General features: G+C 36.8%; 1 protein-coding gene across 2 annotated transcripts in view; it reads left to right on the forward strand.

The window, feature by feature from the left end:
• Window positions 1–885: 885 nt before the first annotated feature.
• Window positions 886–23,902, forward strand: part of LOC131061264 (uncharacterized) — a 28,488-nt gene continuing 5,471 nt past the window's right edge. The window contains exons 1-5 of one of the 2 annotated variants that reach the window (XR_009359413.1): window positions 895–1,373; window positions 2,407–2,485; window positions 3,422–3,542; window positions 3,642–3,749; window positions 4,128–4,163. Coding sequence is in view for 1 of the 2 variants with exons in the window: in XM_059214063.1 (XP_059070046.1) it covers window positions 985–1,373; window positions 2,407–2,485; window positions 4,128–4,196 (537 nt within the window). In the remaining variant the exon portion in view is untranslated. Of the gene's footprint in view, window positions 1,374–2,406; window positions 2,486–3,421; window positions 3,543–3,641; window positions 3,750–4,127; window positions 4,197–23,902 lie in introns of those variants that run through there. The other variant, XM_059214063.1, reaches the window with a different exon arrangement.

Below are 23,902 nucleotides of genomic sequence, written 5' to 3' on the forward strand. Positions count from 1 at the left end.
TCATAATCTAAATTTGTAGTCATGTGACAAGTGTCCTATTTTGTTCTCTTCATTCATTTTTGTCCTTTCATTCACATTCATTGAACCAAAATGCCAACTCATCCCTTAAGCTTAGCCCTCCATTCCCTCCATTCAAATTAATCTCTTAATCTTTCTTATTCACTCTCTTCGACCTCTTAATCTTATCCCTACATTTCATTTGCACCTCTTAATTCTATTGATTCCCCTCGAACCACTTAATCATGACCATTCATCTTTTAACCTCTTAATCCTAAAGATTTCTATAAAGAGGCCTTTTTCCTTTCAATTGATAGACATTCAAAACTACACTCTACATCTATTATGCCAAAATATTTTTGAACTTATATCATTGCTTTTATTATCATTGCATCATATTTCTTTATGTCGTCTTGTGTTAGTGTTCAATGGAGTCAAGCTTGTCATTTGTATGAGGTATTTTATTGTTTATCTTATTTACATACATTTGATTTAGAGCTTCATTGATGTTGTTGATTGATTTTATTGATTTTATGCTTGTAGTTGAGCTAATTAAGAATTTATAATAGATTCAAAATTTATTATACTATGCTTATTATACTAAATAGATGTGCATGATATCTATCAATGCTAAGTAATTGTCTTATGAATTTTTTTCCCTAAAATATTCTAGTAGATACATTTTGAAAGCAGTGGTTCCATAAATTTTAAAATAATCAAACTTAAAATTTTAAGTTCATAAATTTAAGAAAGCTGTGATATGATAATTTTACCAAAAAAATTTAAAACTAAAGATCAAGAACTCCTTTTAAAAATAAAAAATTCTTTCATAATAATGTTTTTACCAGATCATAAGACCTCCCACTCCATTAAAATAGATCTTAACCAGTCCCGCACCTTCATATATCTCGTTCGGTGTAGAAATGCAAACACGCAAACATAAGCTTTCCCACAATCCATGTGGGAAAACGCCCTGTACACCGCAAAATGGCATATCTGTTTGCATGTACACCGCGCTTTTCTCTACATTTTAAGCAACCTTCTTCAATAGTTATCTCTAACATCTCCAAGAATTCTCGTTTCGGTACCAATATTCACAAACCAGAAAAGAGCCATTCCAAAAACCCATTCGGAGATGCTACCAGGGATTTGAAGCTTTCTATGAAGCCCAAGTTGTTACTTACATCACTGAAGAAGACGACCATGTCTCTTGGAACATGCTCTGCCATATTCTTTACACTTGCATATACCAGAGACTGCTATGCAGCAGGGATTGAGTCCCAATTGGAAGGCATAAAATCTTTGATTGCACAGGAGCCTAATAATGCATTGTCTCTGCCCACATGGGCCATTCATGTCTCGAGTGTTGTGGAATGGTACATTACAATTCGGCCTCCGCTACGTTTCAGATTTATTGCTAGCATTTTTGAAGTTTTTTATTTCTTTACTTTTAATAAATTGTTTTTGCTGGGTAAGTTTGGGTGAGGTCATGGCTTGAATTTGTGGTTGTTTTGTATAATTACATGCCATTTTTTCCTTATAGCGTGTCGTTTCTGCAGTATATCGAAGTAGATGGTGATTGTTTTCGGATTCAGTTGCGTAGTTCCCTGATAATTTACATCAATCTACATTGACTTATATTTCAATCTACTACAATATGGGTTGATGTAGACTGTCTAGAAACTACCAGATTGAAATATGAGCCGATGTAGATTGTCTCACTACTACGCAGGTGAATCCTCCATCTTCAGAAAAAGATAACATACCTTTTTCTTGATAAATATTGGGCGAGGTTATGAGTTTAAAGGAGTTGAGCTCACAGTTTCTTCCAAAAGATGCATCTATTTAGGAAGCCCTTACCATACTCACAGGAGGTTGTGAAACCCTATTACTAATACGTAGGGAAGATGTTGGACATGTTTCAACAATCTCTCCCTCAGTGTCAATCGAGGGGGTTCAAACCTGCGACCTTGTTCTGATATCAATTGAAAGGACTCTCCCAAAAGATGCATCTGTTTAGTAAACAGCTACCATCTCAATCAAGGATCTCACAAGAGGCTGTTAAACCATATCATCAATCCCAAGGGAAGACCGTGTTTCAACATGGGTCTCTGTTACCTGCACGAGGGTAAACTTGGACCTCATTTTTGAGAATTATTAACATAAATTAACCTGGAATATACCCATAATTGTCTCACAAAAACCTGTCCACAGAGCTATGTGATGCCTTATTGCAGCAGAGGATTTGAATTTGGGGTCATGCTCTTAGGAGAGTCCACCATTACAATTACACATCCTGTCGCACAATTTTCATTCAAAGTCACCTTGAAAAAATATGAATTTTAAAAATTAATTTAGATGTATTTTGAGATAAGTCAGTCATGTGGGTATTGGAATACTATCGTGCAGGATGACGGCCATGGCTTTGGTTTGGCAGTATGGTGATAAGCCAGGATACAAAGCTTGGAAAGGGCTCTCTTGGGGCATGGTATGTTGTTCTATACTCTTGTTTAAATATTAATGCTACTCAAATATTGATAAGGGAACGCATTTGATAGATCGTTTTTTATCTCTGTTTTTTTTGTTATTTGTTACTTGATTGGTATAATTGGCCTTAGAGCTCCAGTTTCTGATTTCAGTGTTACATAACAGAAAGCAAATTTAATTCATTAAGGGAGATTTATTATCTTTGGCAATTATCAGGTGGGGTCAGTGGTTTCCTTTCAAGTGGTGTTAGTTATGCTTGGACTACATTTATATGATTTTTAATTATAAGTAACTTCGAACTTCGAATGTACTGTGGTGTGTCATGCTTCTACAAGTGTCCCCATAACCATTACACCATAACATTATGAACTATTGAAGAGAAACATTATTTATTATCTATATGGAGTAACGATTGTAATTTGATTTGTACATAAAGCGCAAGGGCTTAGGGTTTGTGCCATAGTGATGATCTATTTCCAAACTGATAGGGGTGCTTATGTCCAGTGCCTAGTCTTAGATATCGAAGAATGTTTTTTGTATGAGTGTGTATTAGTGTTGTTAGCTCAGAAGGAATACTGTGAATGCTGTTATCCACCAAGCAAACTATTGTCTGATTAACAGTGAAAAGTGGTCAGCTTCATATCTAGAAAATTTATTGCATGAGATAATAGATGTTTTGAAAATAGTAGTGGATCCCTTGGTGAGGTGGACATTTTATGGGATTTCTATGTTTCGTAGTCAAGTTGTAGGACATTTGTTGCTTGGTTAATTTTCTGGAGAGCACAACGGGAGTCTATGGGTGTTTGCTGGGCTTAGGGAGTAACTTTGACTTAATTTTAATTTATATAATATTGAGAGGTTGCATCGTGTATTTGAATCTTGTCCTTTTCCAAATTCTGAAGTAATGAAATTTGAAACTATTTGACGAAAATTACAGGTGATGGTGCAAGATATATTAATTCGAGGAATGCATCAAGAAAAGAAGGTTTACCTCTAATTTGAGGAATAAAACATTTTCTTCTTGTTTGCTCTCTGGGTCTAGCTGCATACCATGAAGTGTAAGAACTTGCACTTGAATAACTATTTTTTTGAAATATGAAGTCCATAGATCTAAATGAGATTTGCTTTAAGGTTCTTTCTGGAACTTGTCCTGATAGGTTTAAAAGTGAATGGTAAGGGATAATGAAGAGAGAGAAGCCTTGCTGTCAGATTAACTAGGAACTTTCTCGAGCTCAACTGAATGCTGTGACTACATAGGTCTGTCTGTAAGTGTAGACCAAACAATATCTCTGAAATTATCCTCTCTGAGCAGTTTATTCTTTAAAATTTGAAGGAAATATCTACATGTCAAATCCATTTCTTTCAATACTAATTATTTGTGTATTTCTGTTTTTTTTATTGTGACAGTTTTTTACTGTTCGTTTGCTTGAAATAATGAATCCTGCTTTTTTTTTCTCCTGTTAAAAGTTTTCTTGTCTATATAGGTTGTAAAAGTTGAAAAAAAAGTAGCATTGAGAACTGAGTAGGAACAAACATGCTATTTAACATTCAAATTGATCTGTTGGTGCTTCTTTGTGGCTGCGAGTTAGTCATTTGGGTTTTCTATTCTTGCTTCTTATCCAACTTGTAATGATCTCATTCAGGTACCTCTACTTGGAGGAGCTTTTTGTGCATGCACATGGCATTTCTTCTACAATGCTGAGTCACTTGAGGTTAGTGTAGTTTTTACATGTTTGCTGGTTGCCATTATACTGGATTTCATTTGCAGATTGCTTTAAAAGGATCATGATAAATAAAAGACAACAAGAAGCTGTCTTATCAAGGAAAGATTGTGGAACTCTGCAGGAGCAATGTAATGATCCATAATTGATATAGATATTAAATAGCATGATCTGTTGGTGTGAATAAGGTCTTGTAACTAGTAAAGGTGTTGTACCTAGCTATTTCCTAGTAGGGGACTTATTCACATGACTTAAGTATATTAGGTCCTCGGTGTTCTTTTAGAAGTCTAAGTTGTCTAGATAAAATATTATCATATCTTATCTTTATGACTTTTATTTAATTCTAGTTACCACGGTCATTTAATTATAACATTTGGGCATTTTAGTTGTGTTGGTGTAAATAATTATTCATCATGGATATTATTACACTTACTTAAGTTTACTTAGGATAATGCATTTTCATAGTAGTTTGGATATGAGACACTTGGGTGTTTGTGCCACATTGGGATAGTGTGTGGAGGAGAAATTCCACCTTTTTTGGTGTTGATCTTGTTATTACACTATCATATCCACTTATTGTGGAGTGATAATTCCACCTTCGGTGGGTGATCCACCTCATGTGGAATATTATATTATTTCTCCTACCTACCCACACCTATTTCCTACCTACCCTTGTTTCTTATTGAGCCACATGTCATATTTGTGTGCTCATACATATCCCTAGCCTTGCCTATATAAGCAGGCTCATCTACATTGTATGTAACAACTAGTGTATCCAGTTGATTATTGTTGATCATTTCTATTGATGAGAATACAGTTTATTCTTGTCCTATATTGTGTCTCTATTTTGTACATTTCATTGAGTTCTTGATCTTGGCAAAATCCAACAAGTTGTCTCATAACATAGAATTAAGACACATGTCACAATCCTGTCCGATTCTATGTCTCAACCTTGTCTTAATAAGCAAGGCTTCTCATTGTATATTTCACATACTCAACCAATATTCAATCAATCAATCTTGCATTGTTGAAGCAAGCTATTCTTGCCATTTTCTCTCTTGTATAAGATATTTTGGTCTAGCAACTCATCTTGGGGTATTGTGGAGTCACCAGTAACTCCTACATGATCATCAAGAACAGATATGCATATTCCTTGTATGTTGTTGCTAAGTTTTGTGCTTATTGTAACAACAAAGGTTTCAAAATAAGAAAGGGACAAATTAACCACAACAAAAGGAGGAGATGAGCTCAAGAATTTACCTTGGAAAAGATCCAATATAGGAAAATTCCAGCAAGAGTGAAGTTATTCAAACAAATTTTTACAAGCTTGCTACCTTCCTAGGGGACCAATAGGATACAGTCAACAGCAACAATATCCATACAATTGAAAATGCAGTGGAGTGATTGCATCCAAACATGTGTGCTGGAATGCTGCCCTTGGCCAAACACAACTGTGCAATCCATTTTTACCTCAAGGATTTCCTCGATCATCCTTGACTATGGGTGGATCCTTCCTGCTTTACCAAGAGATGGCCTAAAAGATCCAAAAAATTGGATGGATGGATTTGATGGTCTTACAAGACCCCAATGGGTGTATTTATAAGAAGGATGACTAAAAGAGTCAATTAGAGGATATGAACAATCTTCAAAACAAAAAGACAAAAGAACTAGTTAAAATTCCTTTGGAAGTCAAATTTTGTTCTTTTGTCTCTACATACAACAATTTTGGCTTTGGACAAACATGCCCTTTTGACCTTGCTCTATGATGGTGGTTTCTAACATAGTTGAACTACTCGTTAAAACCAAAAACTCGCCAAGGCCCCCAAAAAAAAACCAGGAACTTAAAAAATTGCTTATGCATTTTTTTTGCAAAATTCAATGAGGAGATGCATCCAATGAGTCAATAAATGAGAACACATAAGAAACAAGCTGAGTCTAGATATATTTAATTGATTTTAATGCAAAGTGGATACAAAATCGCATCCTCATGAGGAATGCTGATGGTTGGAATCAAAATAGTAAATAGTTTTTGTAAAACTAAAAGTAAATACATCAATACAATTACACCTTCCTCTTCCCAGCTCTAGTAAAAACTAGGGGAGGTAGAACTAGAGGGTCTAGTCCTACAAGTCTGTTGTGGCTGTGCCTCCTCGCTCAGTATGTGTGATGTTCCCATATTGTCAAATAATGGTAATCTATATTTGAATATGATTATACATCAATTATTAAATTATGAATTTATTGTTCATTTGAATTAAATATTATTATATTTGAATGCACCTCTTAATAATAAACAGATTATTATATTATATATTTCATTAAATAACATCTTTTAAAATTCTTATTAATATTTCAAGATCATTAATTGACAAATCCCAAAAAAGAAATGATTATCATAGAAACCATAAATAAATATTAAGGAAACAAATGAATAATCATTCAGCATATTCAAATAATGGCAGACCAGATCTGACATATCTGACACATGTCAGATCTGTCTACCCTTTGCATCAATTAAATCATTAACATCAATTAAATCATTAAAAGGCAATGATCATATTAACATTTGTTAAATTATATTCTAAGTCATACGTTTACATGCTGCAATTTGATTAGGGGAACATAATAGTTTGTTGAGCGCAACAAATAACTAATAGAGATTAGTAAACAGACACGTCTTTTTCCAATGGGTGTAACCATCGATTAGAGACACGATTTTTCAGCGATTAGGGAGGGTATAAGAGACTCATTGCCATGCATCTAAGGAGGCATTGAATGGGGAAGGAGAAAGGCAGTTCGGTCAATTAACATTAGAACAGCAGTCACCAATCTTTATTGGTAAGAAAGATTCATGATTTAATATTGATTGAACATCATTGATTAGATCAAACCAGAACTATTATTAAGTTACAGGCAGTAACATCCTTATTCCTGGTGGAAACGCATGGGGATGTGCTTAATATGTATGCTTAATATATGCAGCCTGATAATATTCTTATTCAGAATTTAATAGTAATATTAATATAGGCTGCAATAGGTATGACAGTCATTCATATTACATAAAAGATTTATATAGTACAAAATAAGGATAATAGAGTTATATATGATAATGATGTTAGCAAGATTTATAATAGTTTGATATACATATATATATACTTAAAATAATATTGATTATATGTATATATATTATTATGGATATAATGAATTAGTTACTTGATTATATTTCCTTAGATTATTTATATATGTGCGTATGTCTTATCTTGTAATCAATCAAAGGAATGAATGGAGGAAGTACGTTAGGGAATTGCAGTTTACTGGTTCTCCCAAGCTAGGTAGGCCACCCCAAGGGATGGAATTGTCATAGTGAGACGTTCCTGCCTCTTGTGGGCCAAGAGGTGAGTTGTCATAGTAGGACGCTGCGCGCTCTTGGGCTTAGTTGGGTTGAGTAGTTTACAGGCACCCTCACAAGGCTTTCCTACCAAACTAAACTACGATTGAATATGGGTAGATAGACATGTTTATCATTCTATGTAATATATTTGCTACTAATCCATGTATTTATTTGTCTAATCCTAAATTTATTGAACGACTAGATGAAGTCACTCTCATAATTTGAAAAAAAAAGATAAACTATATTGTGGAATTATTAATTTAGTGCAAAATTCAGGTAATCTCAAGTTGGGGACATTACAATTGGTATCAGAGCATAATCCTGCCATCTTGTGAAGAGTAGTTAATGCAAACTTACCGAACGAGGAGGGCTACATCCACCATGAGTGAACAAATTGCTAATGAAAGAAGAACTTTCATGGAACAAACCAATAAAACCATCATGAGCCAAAATGAAAGAATCGAAAAAACAAATCAAGCACTCCTCCAAGCTTTTCAAAACATGGGGAGTTCAATCAATAACCTTAAGAACAATTCCTCAAATGGGAGAGACATAAGTTCAAACCATTCAGAGAATAATAATGAATCATCTACACATAGGGTACCCAAACCCCCTTTCCTACCTAGGGAAGATATACCAAGGGAGGAAGAGGAAATTGACCCATCCACGAATAGCACCGAAGAAATTGCTAGAGCTTATGTAAATCTTGAAATAGAGATTAGGGAACTTATAACATATAGGGAGTTTTGTGAAGCCAAGAGACGTGAGGTACCCAGGAAAGAAAAGAAGCAACCAAATAAAGACTTGAGACATAAGGTGAATAAAGTAACACTCCCAAACTTTGATGGATCAGAAAAAATCACAGCCCATGCTTGGTTGCAAAAGTTGAACACCTATTTTATTCTCAGCCCAATGACTGAAGAGGATGCACTCCAATTTGCTATCCTACATTTGGAAGGATTAGCCCATGAGTGGTGGCACCATGGAATCCACACACAAGGGGACCAAAATATAATTTCTTATGATGAATTCTCTCAAAAACTTATTAAAAGGTTTGACCGAAAACACCCTCAAAAAGATTTTAAAGACTTGACTCAATTAAAGCAACAAGGAACAGTAGATGATTACATAGCTGAATTTCAAAAGATTTCAGTTAGGGTTTCAAGAATTGATGAAGATAGGCTCACCTATCTATTTGTCGAAGGATTGAAAGATTCAATTCGAGGATTGGTAAGTGCTTTAAATCCTACCTCTCTTGAGGATGCAATTGACAAAGCCCTAAAACTAGAAGATACAACCACAAAGGATAATATAAGGGATACACACACCAAACCTCCCTATAATAAAGACAAACATAAAAATGCCATTCTCTCTAAAAATGACCATGACAGGCTTCGGGAAGAAGGATTATGCTTCAATTGTAAAGAGAAATGGGAGTGAGGTCATGTTTGTAAACAAGAGGAAAGAAGAAAGAAATTGTGTTATAAGTGCAATGAGGAATGGAGGAATGGACATGTTTGCAATCTTAAAGACCAAATAAAGAAAGGTTTGTGTTTCAAATGCAAAGAAAATTGGGAACCAGGGCACATATGTGGGAAAAAAAGCCGAGTTCATAATATAGAGGCAATGTCCGATGAAGAAGCAAAAGAAAAACCGAATAAGAAAGCAAGGTACGATGAAGGAGATCTCAAAAACATCCAATCAAAAGAGGAAGGGACAATAAACAAATGGAGCTTCTTGGAGTAACCAATTTAGTAAGACTCAACATCCTTACAAATTACCTAACAAGGAGCATCTAAGATCTGCATTTCACGAGATAGAATAGAAATTGGAAATTGCTTGAGGACAAGCAAATCTGGGAGGGAAGGACTGTGATGTTCCCATATTGTCAAATAATAGTAATCTATATTTGAATATGATTATGCATCAATTATTAAATTATGAATTTATTGTTCATTTGAATTAAATATTATTATATTTGAATGCACCTCTTAATAATAAACAGATTATTATATTATATATTTCATTAAATAACATCTTTTAAAATTCTTATTAATATTTCAAGATCATTAATTGACAAATCCCAAAAAAGAAATGATTATCATAGAAACCATAAATAAATATTAAGGAAACAAATGAATAATCATTCAGCATATTCAAATAATGGCAGACCAGATCTGACATATCTGACACATGTCAGATCTGTCTACCCTTTGCATCAATTAAATCATTAACATCAATTAAATCATTAAAAGGCAATGATCATATTAACATTTGTTAAATTATATTCTAAGTCATACGTTTACATGCTGCAATTTGATTAGGGGAACATAATAGTTTGTTGAGCGCAACAAATAACTAATAGAGATTAGTAAACAGACACGTCTTTTTCCAATGGGTATAACCATCGATTAGAGACACGATTTTTCAGCGATTAGGGAGGGTATAAGAGACTCATTGCCATGCATCTAAGGAGGCATCGAATGGGGAAGGAGAAAGGCAGTTCGGTCAATTAACATTAGAACAGCAGTCACCAATCTTTATTGGTAAGAAAGATTCATGATTTAATATTGATTGAACATCATTGATTAGATCAAACCAGAACTGTTATTAAGTTACAGGCAGTAACATCCTTATTCCTGGTGGAAACGCATGGGGATGTGCTTAATATGTATGCTTAATATATGCAGCCTGATAATATTCTTATTCAGAATTTAATAGTAATATTAATATAGGCTGCAATAGGTATGACAGTCATTCATATTACATAAAAGATTTATATAGTACAAAATAAGGATAATAGAGTTATATATGATAATGATGTTAGCAAGATTTATAATAGTTTGATATACATATATATATACTTAAAATAATATTGATTATATGTATATATATTATTATGGATATAATGAATTAGTTACTTGATTATATTTCCTTAGATTATTTATATATGTGCGTATGTCTTATCTTGTAATCAATCAAAGGAATGAATGGAGGAAGTACGTTAGGGAATCGCAGTTTACTGGTTCTCCCAAGCTAGGTAGGCCAACCCAAGGGATGGAATTGTCATAGTGAGACGTTCCTGCCTCTTATGGGCCAAGAGGTGAGTTGTCATAGTAGGACGCTACACGCTCTTGGGCTTAGTTGGGTTCAGCAGTTTATAGGCGCCCTCACAAGGCTTTCCTACCAAACTAAACTATGATTGAATATGGGTAGAAAGACATGTTTATCATTCTATGTAATATATTTGCTACTAATCCATGTATTTATTTGTCTAATCCTAAATTTATTGAACGACTAGATGAAGTCACTCTCATAATTTGAAAAAAAAAGATAAACTATATTGTGGAATTACTAATTTAGTGCAAAATTCAGGTAATCTCAAGTTGGGGACATTACAGTATGACTGGCTTAGGCTGTGGCTTAACCTCCATCCTAGATGTAGCTCTGCCTCTAGCTGCTCCTGGCACTGGCAATGATTCCTCATCCTCCTCATCCTTCTCAATGTCATCCAGTGTGAATCCAAATCCACCCCCCTCCTCCATAGCCTTCCTCTCCAAACCATAGATGCCATTCCCAGTAAACAATGGAGGCTGCTCCTACGATGTCCAATCACTATAAGGATCTATATCATCCAAATCAATTGGACCACTTGGTGCTTCCTCTACCTTCCTTATGCACAACCGAAGATTATATTGCACAAAGACAAGGTCATTGAGGTGTTTTTGAGTTAACTTGCTCCTCTTCTTCGTGTGGATGGCCTTGAACAAGCTCTAATTGCGCTCTAATTGCGCTCACAATTGGATGAACTACAAGGCTGACATAAGATTCAGAGGGCAAATTTTTTGAGATTTGGGGTATTTCCACCCCAACTTTGCCACCAAGTATTTGCAAAATAAAATATTGAAAAGTTAGAAAGCAAAGTGAAAAGTGAAAAACATATTTTATCAAATTATCAATTACTTTAGTCCACTTCTTTACAAAGTGAAATTATGTCTTAGTACACAATTTTGATTTAATAAACAAGAAAAACATTTAAAAATTAAATCAAGTGGACTATTTACTAACCTCCCACCGAAGTCCTTGTGAGAAGGGGCCATGTATCCTTTTCCTGAAATTGTCAATGCGCTAACCAAATCAAGCCAATAAGGATTGTTTGCCACATTGAATGGGATGTGTTGAAGTAGCAAAAATTGGCACATGCAATGTCTATTTTCTCATGCACCTCCCTATTCCATCCAGTTGCCTCTAATGATGGTTGTGCTCCAGGTGTGTTCCTGGGCACAAAATAATTACCTATAGACTGTGCCACTGATGGTGATGCAGTAGGTGCTCTACTAGAAGAAGTAGAAGTGGTGGCCGAGGTCGTGCTGGGTTTGTCGATATGTGGTCCACGAGGAGAGCCCACTATGCCCTGAAGTGATTCTTCTTCTTCTTCAAGGTCAATTGAAGCACCCTGAGATGCAGCTACGACTGCTCTCATGGCTAGTTTTGCTTTCCCCCTTTGCAACTTTTTCTCTTCCCCAACTGCAAGTATGGCATTAATGTCTCTTTTTTATTTCTTCTGTGGCCCTAAGACATACCCTAGCATCGTGCTTCTCGATGCCTACAAGGTGGTATTTGAGGTGGTTTATCCCTCCATGAAATATTATTTCACATTTAATGCATATCACTGACCCAGGTTTCAGTCCTTTAAAGGCATACTTCCAAGCCCCATCTCTTGCACCTTTAGGATAGGTGCCTACATATCTAGATGGGCATGCATCTATTGATGGGGTAGACCTTGAAGCTGAAGCTGAACCACCTATCTTTGCCATTATAAATTAATGGTTAACTGTTAACCTACACATACAAAGTGAAAAGATAGTTAATATTTTAGTTAAAAAATTAATATAACTATCTAAATTAGTTTAAATAATTTTAGACATCATTGAAAGTTAAAAATAAAAAAAATTGTTAGGGTTTGATTTTTTTTGAAAAACTAGAGATTCTTCAAAAAACAATGAAAAAATCAATAAAAAATGTCAAAAATGGTGTTAAATCTTGTTCCAATGACTTCAAATCAATTTTCACTACTTAGGAATGATTTTCTATTCATCTAGATACAACAAAAAAAAATGTTTTAAAAAAACATAGGGAAAAAAATCAGAAAACCTACCCGGGAATCTGATTCTGCTTCAAAAACCACTTCAAATCCGCTTATAATTGATAAGAATTGATGGAAATCAAATTGCAAATGCTTGGGAGGGCGTTTTTCCCCTCAGCAGCAAAATAGCAAACACAAAATGATTGAATGAACCTTTTCTTTACGTTTTCTACTTATGAACTTGAGCGTTTGATTTTTTAACACGGTCTCACTGAGATTTTGACAAAAACTTGACGAGTTTTTGTCAAAAACTCGGCGAGTCAATTGCGTCAATACTTGCCTCAGGGAAAAACTTGCCGAGTTTTCTACAATTAGTTCATCTATGGTTTCTAGTTTCTACTATAGTCAAAATTGTCAGATGGTTTTCTTTGCAAGCAAAATTGTTGGATGGTTTTCTTTTCTCCACAAGCGAAATTCTCAATTTAGATGATTTCTTCCAATGATGTGATCAGAGACTCGATCCATGTTTTTAAATATTAGGTTTCTACTTGTGTCTTCCTTTTGCTGTGTTTTTTCCCTTCTCAAGGTGCCTTTTCTTGCAACTTTGTTTTCCCCTTGTCAGAGTTTCGGACTTGCCCTTATTGGGATGTTGTTGCTCAACTCCTGATGCCTCAACTTGTAGTATGTGTCTATGGCCTCTCCTTGTTCCTTGATATTTCTACTTGTGTTCCCATCTCCCTCCTAACTTCCCAGCATGTGTTGTATTGTTTCTAGTAGTTTGTTTTTGGCTTCGTAGTTTTCACCGATCAAATTTGAAGTTGTGGGTTTGCTTGGTGATCAACCTGTTTTGTTTCTAAAGGACATAAAAGAGTGAATGTTTTCATTTGAGAACATGATCTACATTAACCAAAATTCATTTGAACACTTGTGTTTGGGTGTGGGACTGTGTTGTGATCTTTTCATACATCGCCCCATTACTAACGGGGACCCCCCTCTTTTCGGCTTTCAGCGTTGTTAGGTTAGGGTTTTGGCTGCTTAGTGGGCAATTTTGTGTTTCCCGTGCCCGAGTCTCAGAGTTTTGATTATGCCTAGTGCCGTCTAGGGTTTTTGAAGTTATAGGATCAAGTTGCAAAACGTTGATATTTTAATGATCCTAAGTTTTGTCTAAGTGTTGACCTTTTGAGCGTTAACGTGTTTTTAAACACGCGCATTAGTGATTTTATAGTGCCAAGGTATTCCAAGACCTTTTGGAGTTGTTTTCTCGCTCCTAAGGTATTATTTAAGTTGATTTCACACTTTATTCCAATATTTTCCTAGCGTTTTGCTCATATTTTTGGAAAATTTGCCTAAGTTCAGTCTAAATTTAAAGTTTCTAAGCTATTTTGAGTGGTTAAAATGATAAAATCCTAAGGGAAATCCATATTCCAAGGGTTAGAGGGTCAAATTCCATGCTAGAGGTGCTTTTCCGCTCACATTCCAGACTACCCAACCCATTCCCCTCCTCAAAATCCACACTACACATGGGTTTCCCCTGAAATCCATACTGGCTATTATTTTCCACCACTGTTTATCCATACTTGGATCGATTTTCCCCTGGAAGTGCTAAAATTTGGTGCTGTGTCAGGGTTTATCCAGACTGCCATCGATTTTCCACTAGGAGTGCGGATTGGAGTGTAGACTATAGTGCAGACAACGTTGAGGATGATTCCATGCCTGGGTCGATTTTCCACCAAGATGTTTTGTGACAAGTGATTGCGGATTTTTGTCCGGATTTTCATCTAGATAGATGTCGATTTTCCGAGTCCGGATTTTCATCCAGACTGAGGTCGATTTTCCTGTAGGCCATAGGGAGTGATTTTTGCAAGTAAAGTGAGTTTGGAGTGTGGATTTCAATCCAGATTGCCATCGATTTTCCCCTGGGAAGTTTTGTGTGCATTTTTGATGAATTTGAGCATGGTTTTTTATCCAAGCTAGGATCAATTTTCCCTTATGGGGAATTTTTGACAACTTTAATGATTTTTAAAGGGATTTTTCAATCCCAACCCAAGTCGATTTTCCCCTGGAGGCTTAATTTGGACTTAAATTGCAATATTTTAATAAGTAAGCCCCATTTTTAATTGCTTTTAAATAATTATTAATGATTATTTAAAAATTTAAAAGCAAAATTTAATAACTTGCAATAAACATTTAATATTTTGAACCTTCTAGAAGCAAGTTAGTTTTTGCCAAGCAAGTATATATACAAGTGTTTTATCCCACATTGCTTGTGTGGTGAAAGTGAGAGGTAAAAGCAAGTATAAGAGAGGAGCCTTAGCATTATTTTATTATTAAATCTGCCAGGTGTCTCCATGAAAGGCGATTTTTTCTCCAAGTTGGGTGAATTTTAGCAAGTGATTGAAGTAAAGTGATGGGTTGAGGATTCTTTTCTCCTCCATTTTTTCCAGCTTGCTGATCCATTCCCCTTGCTGCCATTGAAGATCATTTCCAGATTTTCGATTTTCCAAGTTTGGCGATTTTTTGCAAATTGGGTGATTTTTGGTGAAAAGTGGCGATTTTGTGTTTGGAGACTTGGGCGATATTTTCCTCCATTTTTTGCTTGCTATTCCAGACCTCCATTGTTGCAAATCCGGGCTGCCATTGATGACATTTTCAGAATTTTGGTATGGCACCATAGTTGGGAAAATTTCGATTTTAGTTTGGGAGTGATTTGGTGCCACATTTTGGTGATTTTCATGCATTCTTGGTGGCTGCCATCATTTCCAGCTCGCTGATTCGCTTCAGATCTGAGGTTTGCTTCAGATTTGACCTCCGTTAATGGCTGCCTATTAATTTCAGACTTAAGTTTTTATTGCCCAACCAATTCCAACTTAGGCGATTTCCATTTGCAGGTGTTTTGTGGAGTTTTTTGTGCATTTTCAGACCATCTTATTGCTGTCACAGGTCTTAAAACTCCATTGTTAGGCGGTTGTCTTCAGAAATTTTCATTTCCAGCCACCTAACCACTTTGGCGATTTTGCTTGGAGCTGATTCCTTAGCCATTTTTCATCATTTTCAAGGATTTTTAACTACTTTGCAAGGCGTTGGTAAGTCTGAAGTAATCAATTTTTAGACTTGTCCTCAGAAATTTATTTTTACCAGCCACACTTACATTCCTTAATATGATTGTTTTCATCATTGTTTATGCACATTTTTGAAGATTACAACATGTTTTAAAAGTCTGATTTTCAGGTTGTCTTCAGAATTGTTGACCTCCATTGTTGACTGCGGAAGGTGTCTTCAGACATACATTGTGTGAAAACACAACCTTTTACACCTTTCCTTAGTCATCATTAATCCGGTATGCTCCTTTGCATTTTAGCTTGCATATTTTCTAAGCATAAGGAGCTATCAATAAATTTTATGAAAGGTTTCCATGCCTTAGTGTTGTCACACTTTGAACTTAATTGTTAAAATTTACCAAATCTATGGATTATTTTCCTGACTCCATGCTCTAAATTAGCTAAGATCTTTAGAAAGTCAGGAATTTTATTAAGAGCATTATTTATTTTCGTAAGTCTAACTTCGAGCTTCGTACAGGTGCGATGTCAAAGTTTGGATATAAGGAAAGGAAAGAACTATTGAAGATGCTAGAGACTGGATTTTATCCAGAACTTAAGATTTCATCTAGATGGAAGGAGATCACAGATACAAACAAGCATTTCCTAGACTTCGACCAGATGCAGCGTCAGATGTTCGGAGTCGGAGATCAAGTTCCTTCCCCAGCTTGAAGAGTGGTATTTTCCATGCCACTGGATTTCCACAGTCCATATAGTGTAGTGAGCTTATCCTGGAGTGTGCACGATGTTACGATCCGCTCACAAGAATGATCAAGACTCCTAAGGGCGTTGTCATCGCCTACCTTGTTGAGGATGCTATTGCAAAGGTGTTCGGGATTCCACGTAGAACATACATGAAGGATGTGATCAAGGATGCATATGCAAAAAGATACACGAAGAAAATGGGTGTATGCAAGAATTTGATTAACAAAGAGTGGATGATTGAGCCTAGGTCTCATCATTCCAAGGCTCCCAAGACACTCATGTGCATAGATTTCAAGGAGGAGTATAGTGATTTGATATTCCTACTCAACAGAGTGATGGGGATGCCGCAGGGAGCAATATTTGATGGATGGATGTTCTACTTCATCTAGGATTGTCTTAGAGGAACAAATGCCGAGCGTCGACTCATACAAATGCCCTACCGCAACTATCCCGAACAAAGGCAAGGATGGATTTGGTGACACAGGAAATAGAGGTGAGAATTGAACAAGGCTAAAATATAGGAAATTTGTCATTGGCAATGTCAACTTGGAAGTTGATGATGAGGTACTTGTTATATGCATTTTGGATGAATTCTTGAATCCAAATGCTGAAAGATTGAAAAAGACTGCGGTAATTGTGAAATTCATTGAAATTTGGCCATCAATGGAGAGAATTAAAGATAGGATTAAACACAAATGGCAATGCACCACCCTTGAAGTCAAATTTTTGGCTCCACAATTTTTGCAACTTGCTTTTCAAGTAGAATATGATAGGGATGCAATGCTCAAAGAAGCTGTGGTTTATGTGGAATGCCGACTTATATATTCATGCTTGGTCTCTTGGTTTTGATCCTCACTTGGAGATGATTTGGGATGCCCTTCTTTGGATAAGGATGTACAAGCTTCCCTAGGAATTATGGTCGAATGAAGTTTTCAAGCTGAGTGGGGATTCCTTGGGAGAATATATCTCTAGCTCGAACATGACAAGGGGAAATTATTTGGCTACCTATTCTAGATTTGTGTCAAGATCAACTATGCAAACCACTTAGACATTCCATTAAATTGGTATCTGTTCTGGGTGAATGGACTGAGAAGTTGGATTATGAATGTCTTCCTATTAGATGTTTCAATTGCTGGAAGGTTGGACATATGGTTAGAGAATGCAAGGTTTGAAAGGACGCCACTTTAATCGAAGGTTCTGAAAGGAATTTTCCTTGACACTGACATTAGTTGCTTTGTCTTGCATGGAGGATAAGGCTTTGGGTAGCTCCTCCCTCTTAGGTTTTCATTCTTCTCCAAATTGTATTGTGCTCAAAGATGTTGGTGTCTTAATGCCCTCTGAATGGAACCTGAAGAAACTATGGAGTCAAGTCTTGGTAGGACCTTTAGAGATTCAAGCTTTGATAAGAATGTTGTAGATTATGTGGAGGAATTGAAGGCCTATGCAAGCAACACTGAGCTTATGGTTGACCTCTTGGAGAATAAGGAGAACATGGAAGGATGGAGCATCGCAAGTAGAAGGGGAAGACAAAATGGGGGAAAAAATATGCCTTAGATTGACAATGGAGGAGGGAATAACAAGGGGAGAAAAATTGATGCTAGCAAACTTGAGACGAAAGCATTGGAGGATTTGGAAAATGGTACCTAGGCCTTGATGAGGAAATTCATAAAACTTGGAGGTGAGCACCTCTCTAATTCAAAGAAGCAATGAAACTCATTAGTTGGAACATTTGTGACTTTAATGGCCTCAAAAAATGTTGCCTTTTGAAGTAGTTGATTGAGAAAGAGTCCTGAGCCCATTTTGAGGGCCTAGTTGGCCCCACATGTGGTGTTTTATAACACCCAAAAGCTATCTTTTTGCTATTTTAATTTTGCTTTTAGTCCTTAAATAAATTGGAAAAAAATTATAATAATTTTATTTTTCCTAAGTCGTTTATGTTTGGTGGCAAGTGTGCCGTTTTATCCATTGTTTTGAGGTCGTCTCCCTTACCTCAGCATACAAGCCTATTTAAGGCGAGCTTGGCGTTGGTGGAGTTCATGCTTGGATGATAACAAGTGCTTGAGAGCACCACGATCTGCTGGAATTACCATTCCAGTGAGAAGACAAGGTGGGACATAGCCCCTGCTAGTGTTGTTTATCTTTCTGAGCTATTCATTAAAGCTTGTTTTTGATATAGTTGAATCACTAGCAGGTCCAGTCGTTGAACATCAGGAGGAGCTGGATTGATATTACATCAAGAGTAAAGTTGCAGGGATTTCTCACCACTGTGGTTAGGATACGATCATCAGCCTTTGCCTTTGTCTACGATAGGGCAATGCCTGAAGTTGATGCGATAAGGCTAGTGACATAGCCCGAGCTGTTTGGGACACTACGTAACCGGCTGAAGGAGAATCGTATTTACACATTTGTCTACAAATTGGAGTGCCTATTATCAATATAGTGGATCACTTGATCAAGGAGAGGCGTCATAACACCTGTAATCAGAATCTGAAGGGACATCTTGCAACACTGAGTGAAGTTCCAAGCCACTCGTTGCTTGCGCTTGAGAACACAAGCACTATCTTGCTGTCCTAAGCCAGTGAGAATATTAGGTTTGCAGAAGAGGCAGTATGTCGAAGATTCCTTTTTAGTTTTCATAGACTATGTAGACTGGTACTTGAGACTCAAAGATATGTAATTCTGCTTCAGTATGAATCATATTTAGTTGGTACAATTTTGTGTCTTTTTCCATATAAGCTGTTATTGAATTTTGGAATCGGCAAATGCTTGGGTTTAGAGGATTAAGTTGCCCAACTTTGATGATACTATTGCCAAACTAGAAAATTTTCCTATCTGCACAAGTTGGCATTTTTCAGTGGTATCAGAGCATTGACTGCCAGCCTGTGGACTGGTTGAATGAGTGATAGAATACAGATATTTGGAGTGAGAAAAAAGAAAAGAATCTACCATGACTGATATGGATGATGAGGCTAAGGCCTTCTTCAGAAGATCTGAAGAACTCTATAATACCATGTCTAAAACCCTAAGGGAAGTAGCACAGTTGTTGAGAGACTTTAAACAACCAAACATTGAAAAATCTGCCATTGAAAAAGGAGAAGATAGTAATTCCGTTGTGGGGAAGACAGTTGTAGATAAAGAAAAGGCCTCAGTCAACATCAAATCGTTTAGAGTGAAGTTTTTGACCAATGAAGAGGTTAATGAAGATCAACTGTACTAAGACAGTGGATTGGATCAGATCCATGCTGAATATCATTCACTGAGTGAAGCTATCAAGAATGATATGACCTTTGCAGAATACTATAGTCTGAAATCAAGAGGTGGTCATAGGAGGAAAGGGTATGAAGAGAGAAAAGACATCCAATATCGTTTAGGGAAAATCACAATCCCTAACTTTGATGGAACAAATGAGACATCAGCAAGGTCATGGTTGCAGAAACTGGACACTTACTTCTGCCTAAACCCAATGCTCAAGGAGGAAGCTCTCAAGTTCGCTACTTTGCATTTGGAAGGAGTTGCCCACGAATGGTGGTATCATGGGATGGTGACTCAAGGGCATGATGCGATAACCTCCATTGAAGAGTTCAGTCAAAGGCTGATTGACAGATTTGATAGAACAAATCCGAAAGTGCATTTTAGGAATCTAGCTCAACTGAGACAAGATGGTAGGATGGAGGAGTATGTTTTAGAATTTCAAAAACTTGCTGTAATAGTGCCTGATGTGATTGATAGGAGGCTGATAGTGCTCTTTGTAGAAGGCTTAGTTGAACCATTCAAAGGGTTGCTCAAAGCCTTAAACCCTATCACCTTTCAAGAGGCCATCACAACAACCCTCAACCCGGAGGATTCAGTGGGCAGAGACAGTTTCAGCAGTAAGAGGACAGCCCTACCTATGAGACCAAAAAACCTTTTCAAAAGAGTCCAATACCTCCCAGGATCCCAATAACAAAATCCAAGCATTCAGACATTAGTAGGAATGAATTAAGAAGAAGAAAATTGTGTTTCACATGCAAGGAACCATGGCAGCCTGGGCATCGATGTTTAGGAAAGGGTCAAATACATTATATTGAGGTACTTTCAGATCATGATACAGAAAGTGAAGGGGCTGATTCTGAAAATGAATCAGAAAAAGTTGAGACACCGGAGGGAGGCACACTTGCTGCCCTCACAGGAGAACCACACTACAGTGCATTTCGCAGTAAAGGAGTCTTGAAAGGATAGTGGGTAATCATTCTTATTGATAGGGGCACCACTTATAATTATGTTAACGAAGAAGTGGTACGTAGACTTGGGCTGAATATCATTCCAATTGAGGAGTTTGACGTTAAGGTAGCTAGCAGAACCACCCTTTCTTGCACTAAGAAAGTACCACAGATGGAAGTAATTGTGGGGGAATATAATTTAAATGATGATTTCTATGTGATCCATATGGAGATAGAAGTGGTTTTAGGATGCCAATGGAAGCATTCCATTGACAAATATGAGACCAGCCACCGCAAGATGGAGATCTCTTTCCAACATAGAGGGAAAAAGGTAGTGTTGCATGGTTTGACCAGCAATGGAACTATGGAAATATCAGCCAAGAGAATGGAAAGAGTTTTTTGTAAGAAGCAAGTGGCTTGAGCAGCAGAATGTCTCATCACCAACACAAGTGCAGCTAAGGTAGGAGGAGTAGTCAGTGTGCAAATTCAGACTATCTTGGATAAGCGTAACAAGGTATTCTAGGATATACCTCTGGGCATTGGAGCAAAACCTGTGATGATTACTCCCTACTGCCATCCAAAAGTCTATAAGGAAGAGATTGAAAAGGGTATCAAAGAACTGCAAGAATTTGCCATCCGAAAGTCTATAATGAAGAGAGTGAAAAGGCTACCAAAAAACTGCAAGAAATGGGTCACATAAGGCCTCACTCCAACCCATTTGCATCTTCCGTAGTGCTGGTCAAGAAGAAGGATGGAACTATGAGGATGCGTATTGATTACCAAGTTCTCAATAAGAGGACAATTAAGAATCGTTATCCCATACCTAGAATTGATGAATTACATGGAGCTAAGTATTTTTCTAAGATTGATTTGTGCTTAGGGTACCATTAAATCAAGGTTCGGGATGAGGATGTACATAAGACTGCATTTTGGTGTCATTATGGACACTATGAATTCTTGGTAATGCCCTTTGGATTGACATTTGCTCCAGCAACTTTCCAATCATGTATGAATCAGGTATTTATCTAGAAGTTGAGATAGTTTGTTTTGGTTTTCTTTGATGATATCTTGGTTTATAGCAAAGCTTCGGGGGAACACCTAAAACACTTAGAAGAAGTATTGGGCATTTTAGAACAACAATCTTTTTATGCTAAAGCATCTAAGTGTGAGTTTGGTCTGCAAGAGATCTTATATTTGGGATTTAAAATCAGTGAACATGGAGTAAGTATAGATGAAAAAAAAATTAAAGCTATCCAAGAGTGGCCTAGACCAAGCAACCTAACACAGCTGAGAGGGTTTGTCGGGTTATGCAGCCATTATAGGAGGTTTGTAAGTGGCTCTTCACAACTTGCTGCTCCTTTAACAAACTTGACTAAGAAGGGAGCATTTTCATGAACCCCATCAGCTCAACAAGCCTTTGAAAAACTCAAAGAGGTAATTGAGTTCATGTCTAGTTTTAGCAATTTTAGATTTTTCACTACCTTTTGTCTTGGAATGTGATGCATCTAGTGAGGGCATAGGAGCTGTTTTGAATCTTGATGCAAAGTAGACATCCTATAGCATTCAAGAGTAGGAAGCTTAAGGAGGCTGAGAATAAATTCTCAATCTATGACAAAGAAATGCTGGCCATAATGCATGCTTTGGTTAAATTTAGACAATACTTGGTTTGCAACAAGTTTCTAGTTAAAACTGATCATAGCAGTCTGAAGTATTTTCTTAACCAAAGAGATTTAAATGATAGGCAGCAAAAATGGAAAATTCAAGCCTATGACTTCGACATAAAGTATGTTAACCAACACAATAATGTAGTGGCTGATGCTTTGTTTAGGAAGCCCCATTTGCACCCTATTACTGAAATATCTGCTTATTGGAGGTCATTAATTACTTGTGAGTATGTCAAGAATTCCTTCACTAATGATCTCTTGGAGGGCAAGGTGCAAGATGACAGGTTTAAGACAGCAAATGAGTTGATACTTTATAAGGGATGGGTATACATTACATCTGAATCAAAGATGAAAGAAAAGATTCTAAGAGCTTGCCATGACACCCCGTTAGCCGGCCATGCAGGGTTCTATAAAACTTATAAACAAATAAGGGAGCACTTCTATTGGAAGGGGTTGATGAAAGAAGTATGGCAGTACGTAAGGGAATGCCAGGTTAATAAAGTAGAACACGAGTTCCTAGCAGGTTTATTGCAGCCTTTGCCCATCCCCAATAACAAATGGGAAAGTATATCTATGGATTTCATCACTGGGTTGCCAAAGGCACAAGGCAAGGATTGCTTGTACATGGTGGTCTATAGACTCACAAAGTATGCTCACTTTTATTGTATATCAACAGATTATAAAGCACCTCAAGTGGCTGAACTGTTCTTTAAAGAGGTTTTTAGACTGCATGGCTTACCCAAGACAATTGTGAGTGACAGGGACAACAGGTTTCTAAGCTTGTTTTGCCAAGAACTATTTCATTTAACAGGGATAGAGTTAACCCCAAGCACCAGCTATCACCCACAAACGGATGGTCAAACGGAGATAGTGAACAAATATGGATTGAAGGTTATTTAAGGAACTACGTAATGGGCCAACATACAACATGGGTCAAATGGTTACACCTGGGTGAATATTACTATAATACAACTTATCACTTGTCAATCGGTGTATCTCCTTTCAAGGCTCCCTACGGGTATGACGCTACCTCTTTTGTGGACCTGATTTTTTCCAAGTTCCAAAGATCTAATGCAGCAAAGCAAAGACATTATGGAAGCTCTTAGAGAAAATTTGCAACAAGCTCAAAACCAACAGAAACAATATGTTGATAGACATTGCACCGAGCAAATTTTTGAGGTAGGGGACTTGATGTTTTTATGTTTGCAGCCTTACTGGCAATCATCAATCAAGGGTAATGGAGTAAAGTTAAAACCACATTTCTATGGGCCTTACCTAGTAATCAGGAAGGTGGGACAGGTGGCTTATGAGTTGGAATTACCCCCTGACAGCAAAATACATAATATTTTTCATGTTTCATGTCTCAAGAAGGCCATTGGACATAAGGTCATGCTGTCATTGGAACTACCTCCCCTTGATTATGAGGGCAAGCTCATCTTGGAACCAAAAAGAGTGCTCAATGTGAGGGAGAAAGGGTTGAGGAACAAGGTGATACTTGAATACTTAGTTAAATGGAAATGACTGCCAATCGAAGATGCTACATGGGAAGGAATTCAG

The sequence above is a fragment of the Cryptomeria japonica genome, chromosome 11 (assembly GCF_030272615.1).
Source record: "Cryptomeria japonica chromosome 11, Sugi_1.0, whole genome shotgun sequence".
Lineage (NCBI taxonomy): Eukaryota > Viridiplantae > Streptophyta > Pinopsida > Cupressales > Cupressaceae > Cryptomeria > Cryptomeria japonica.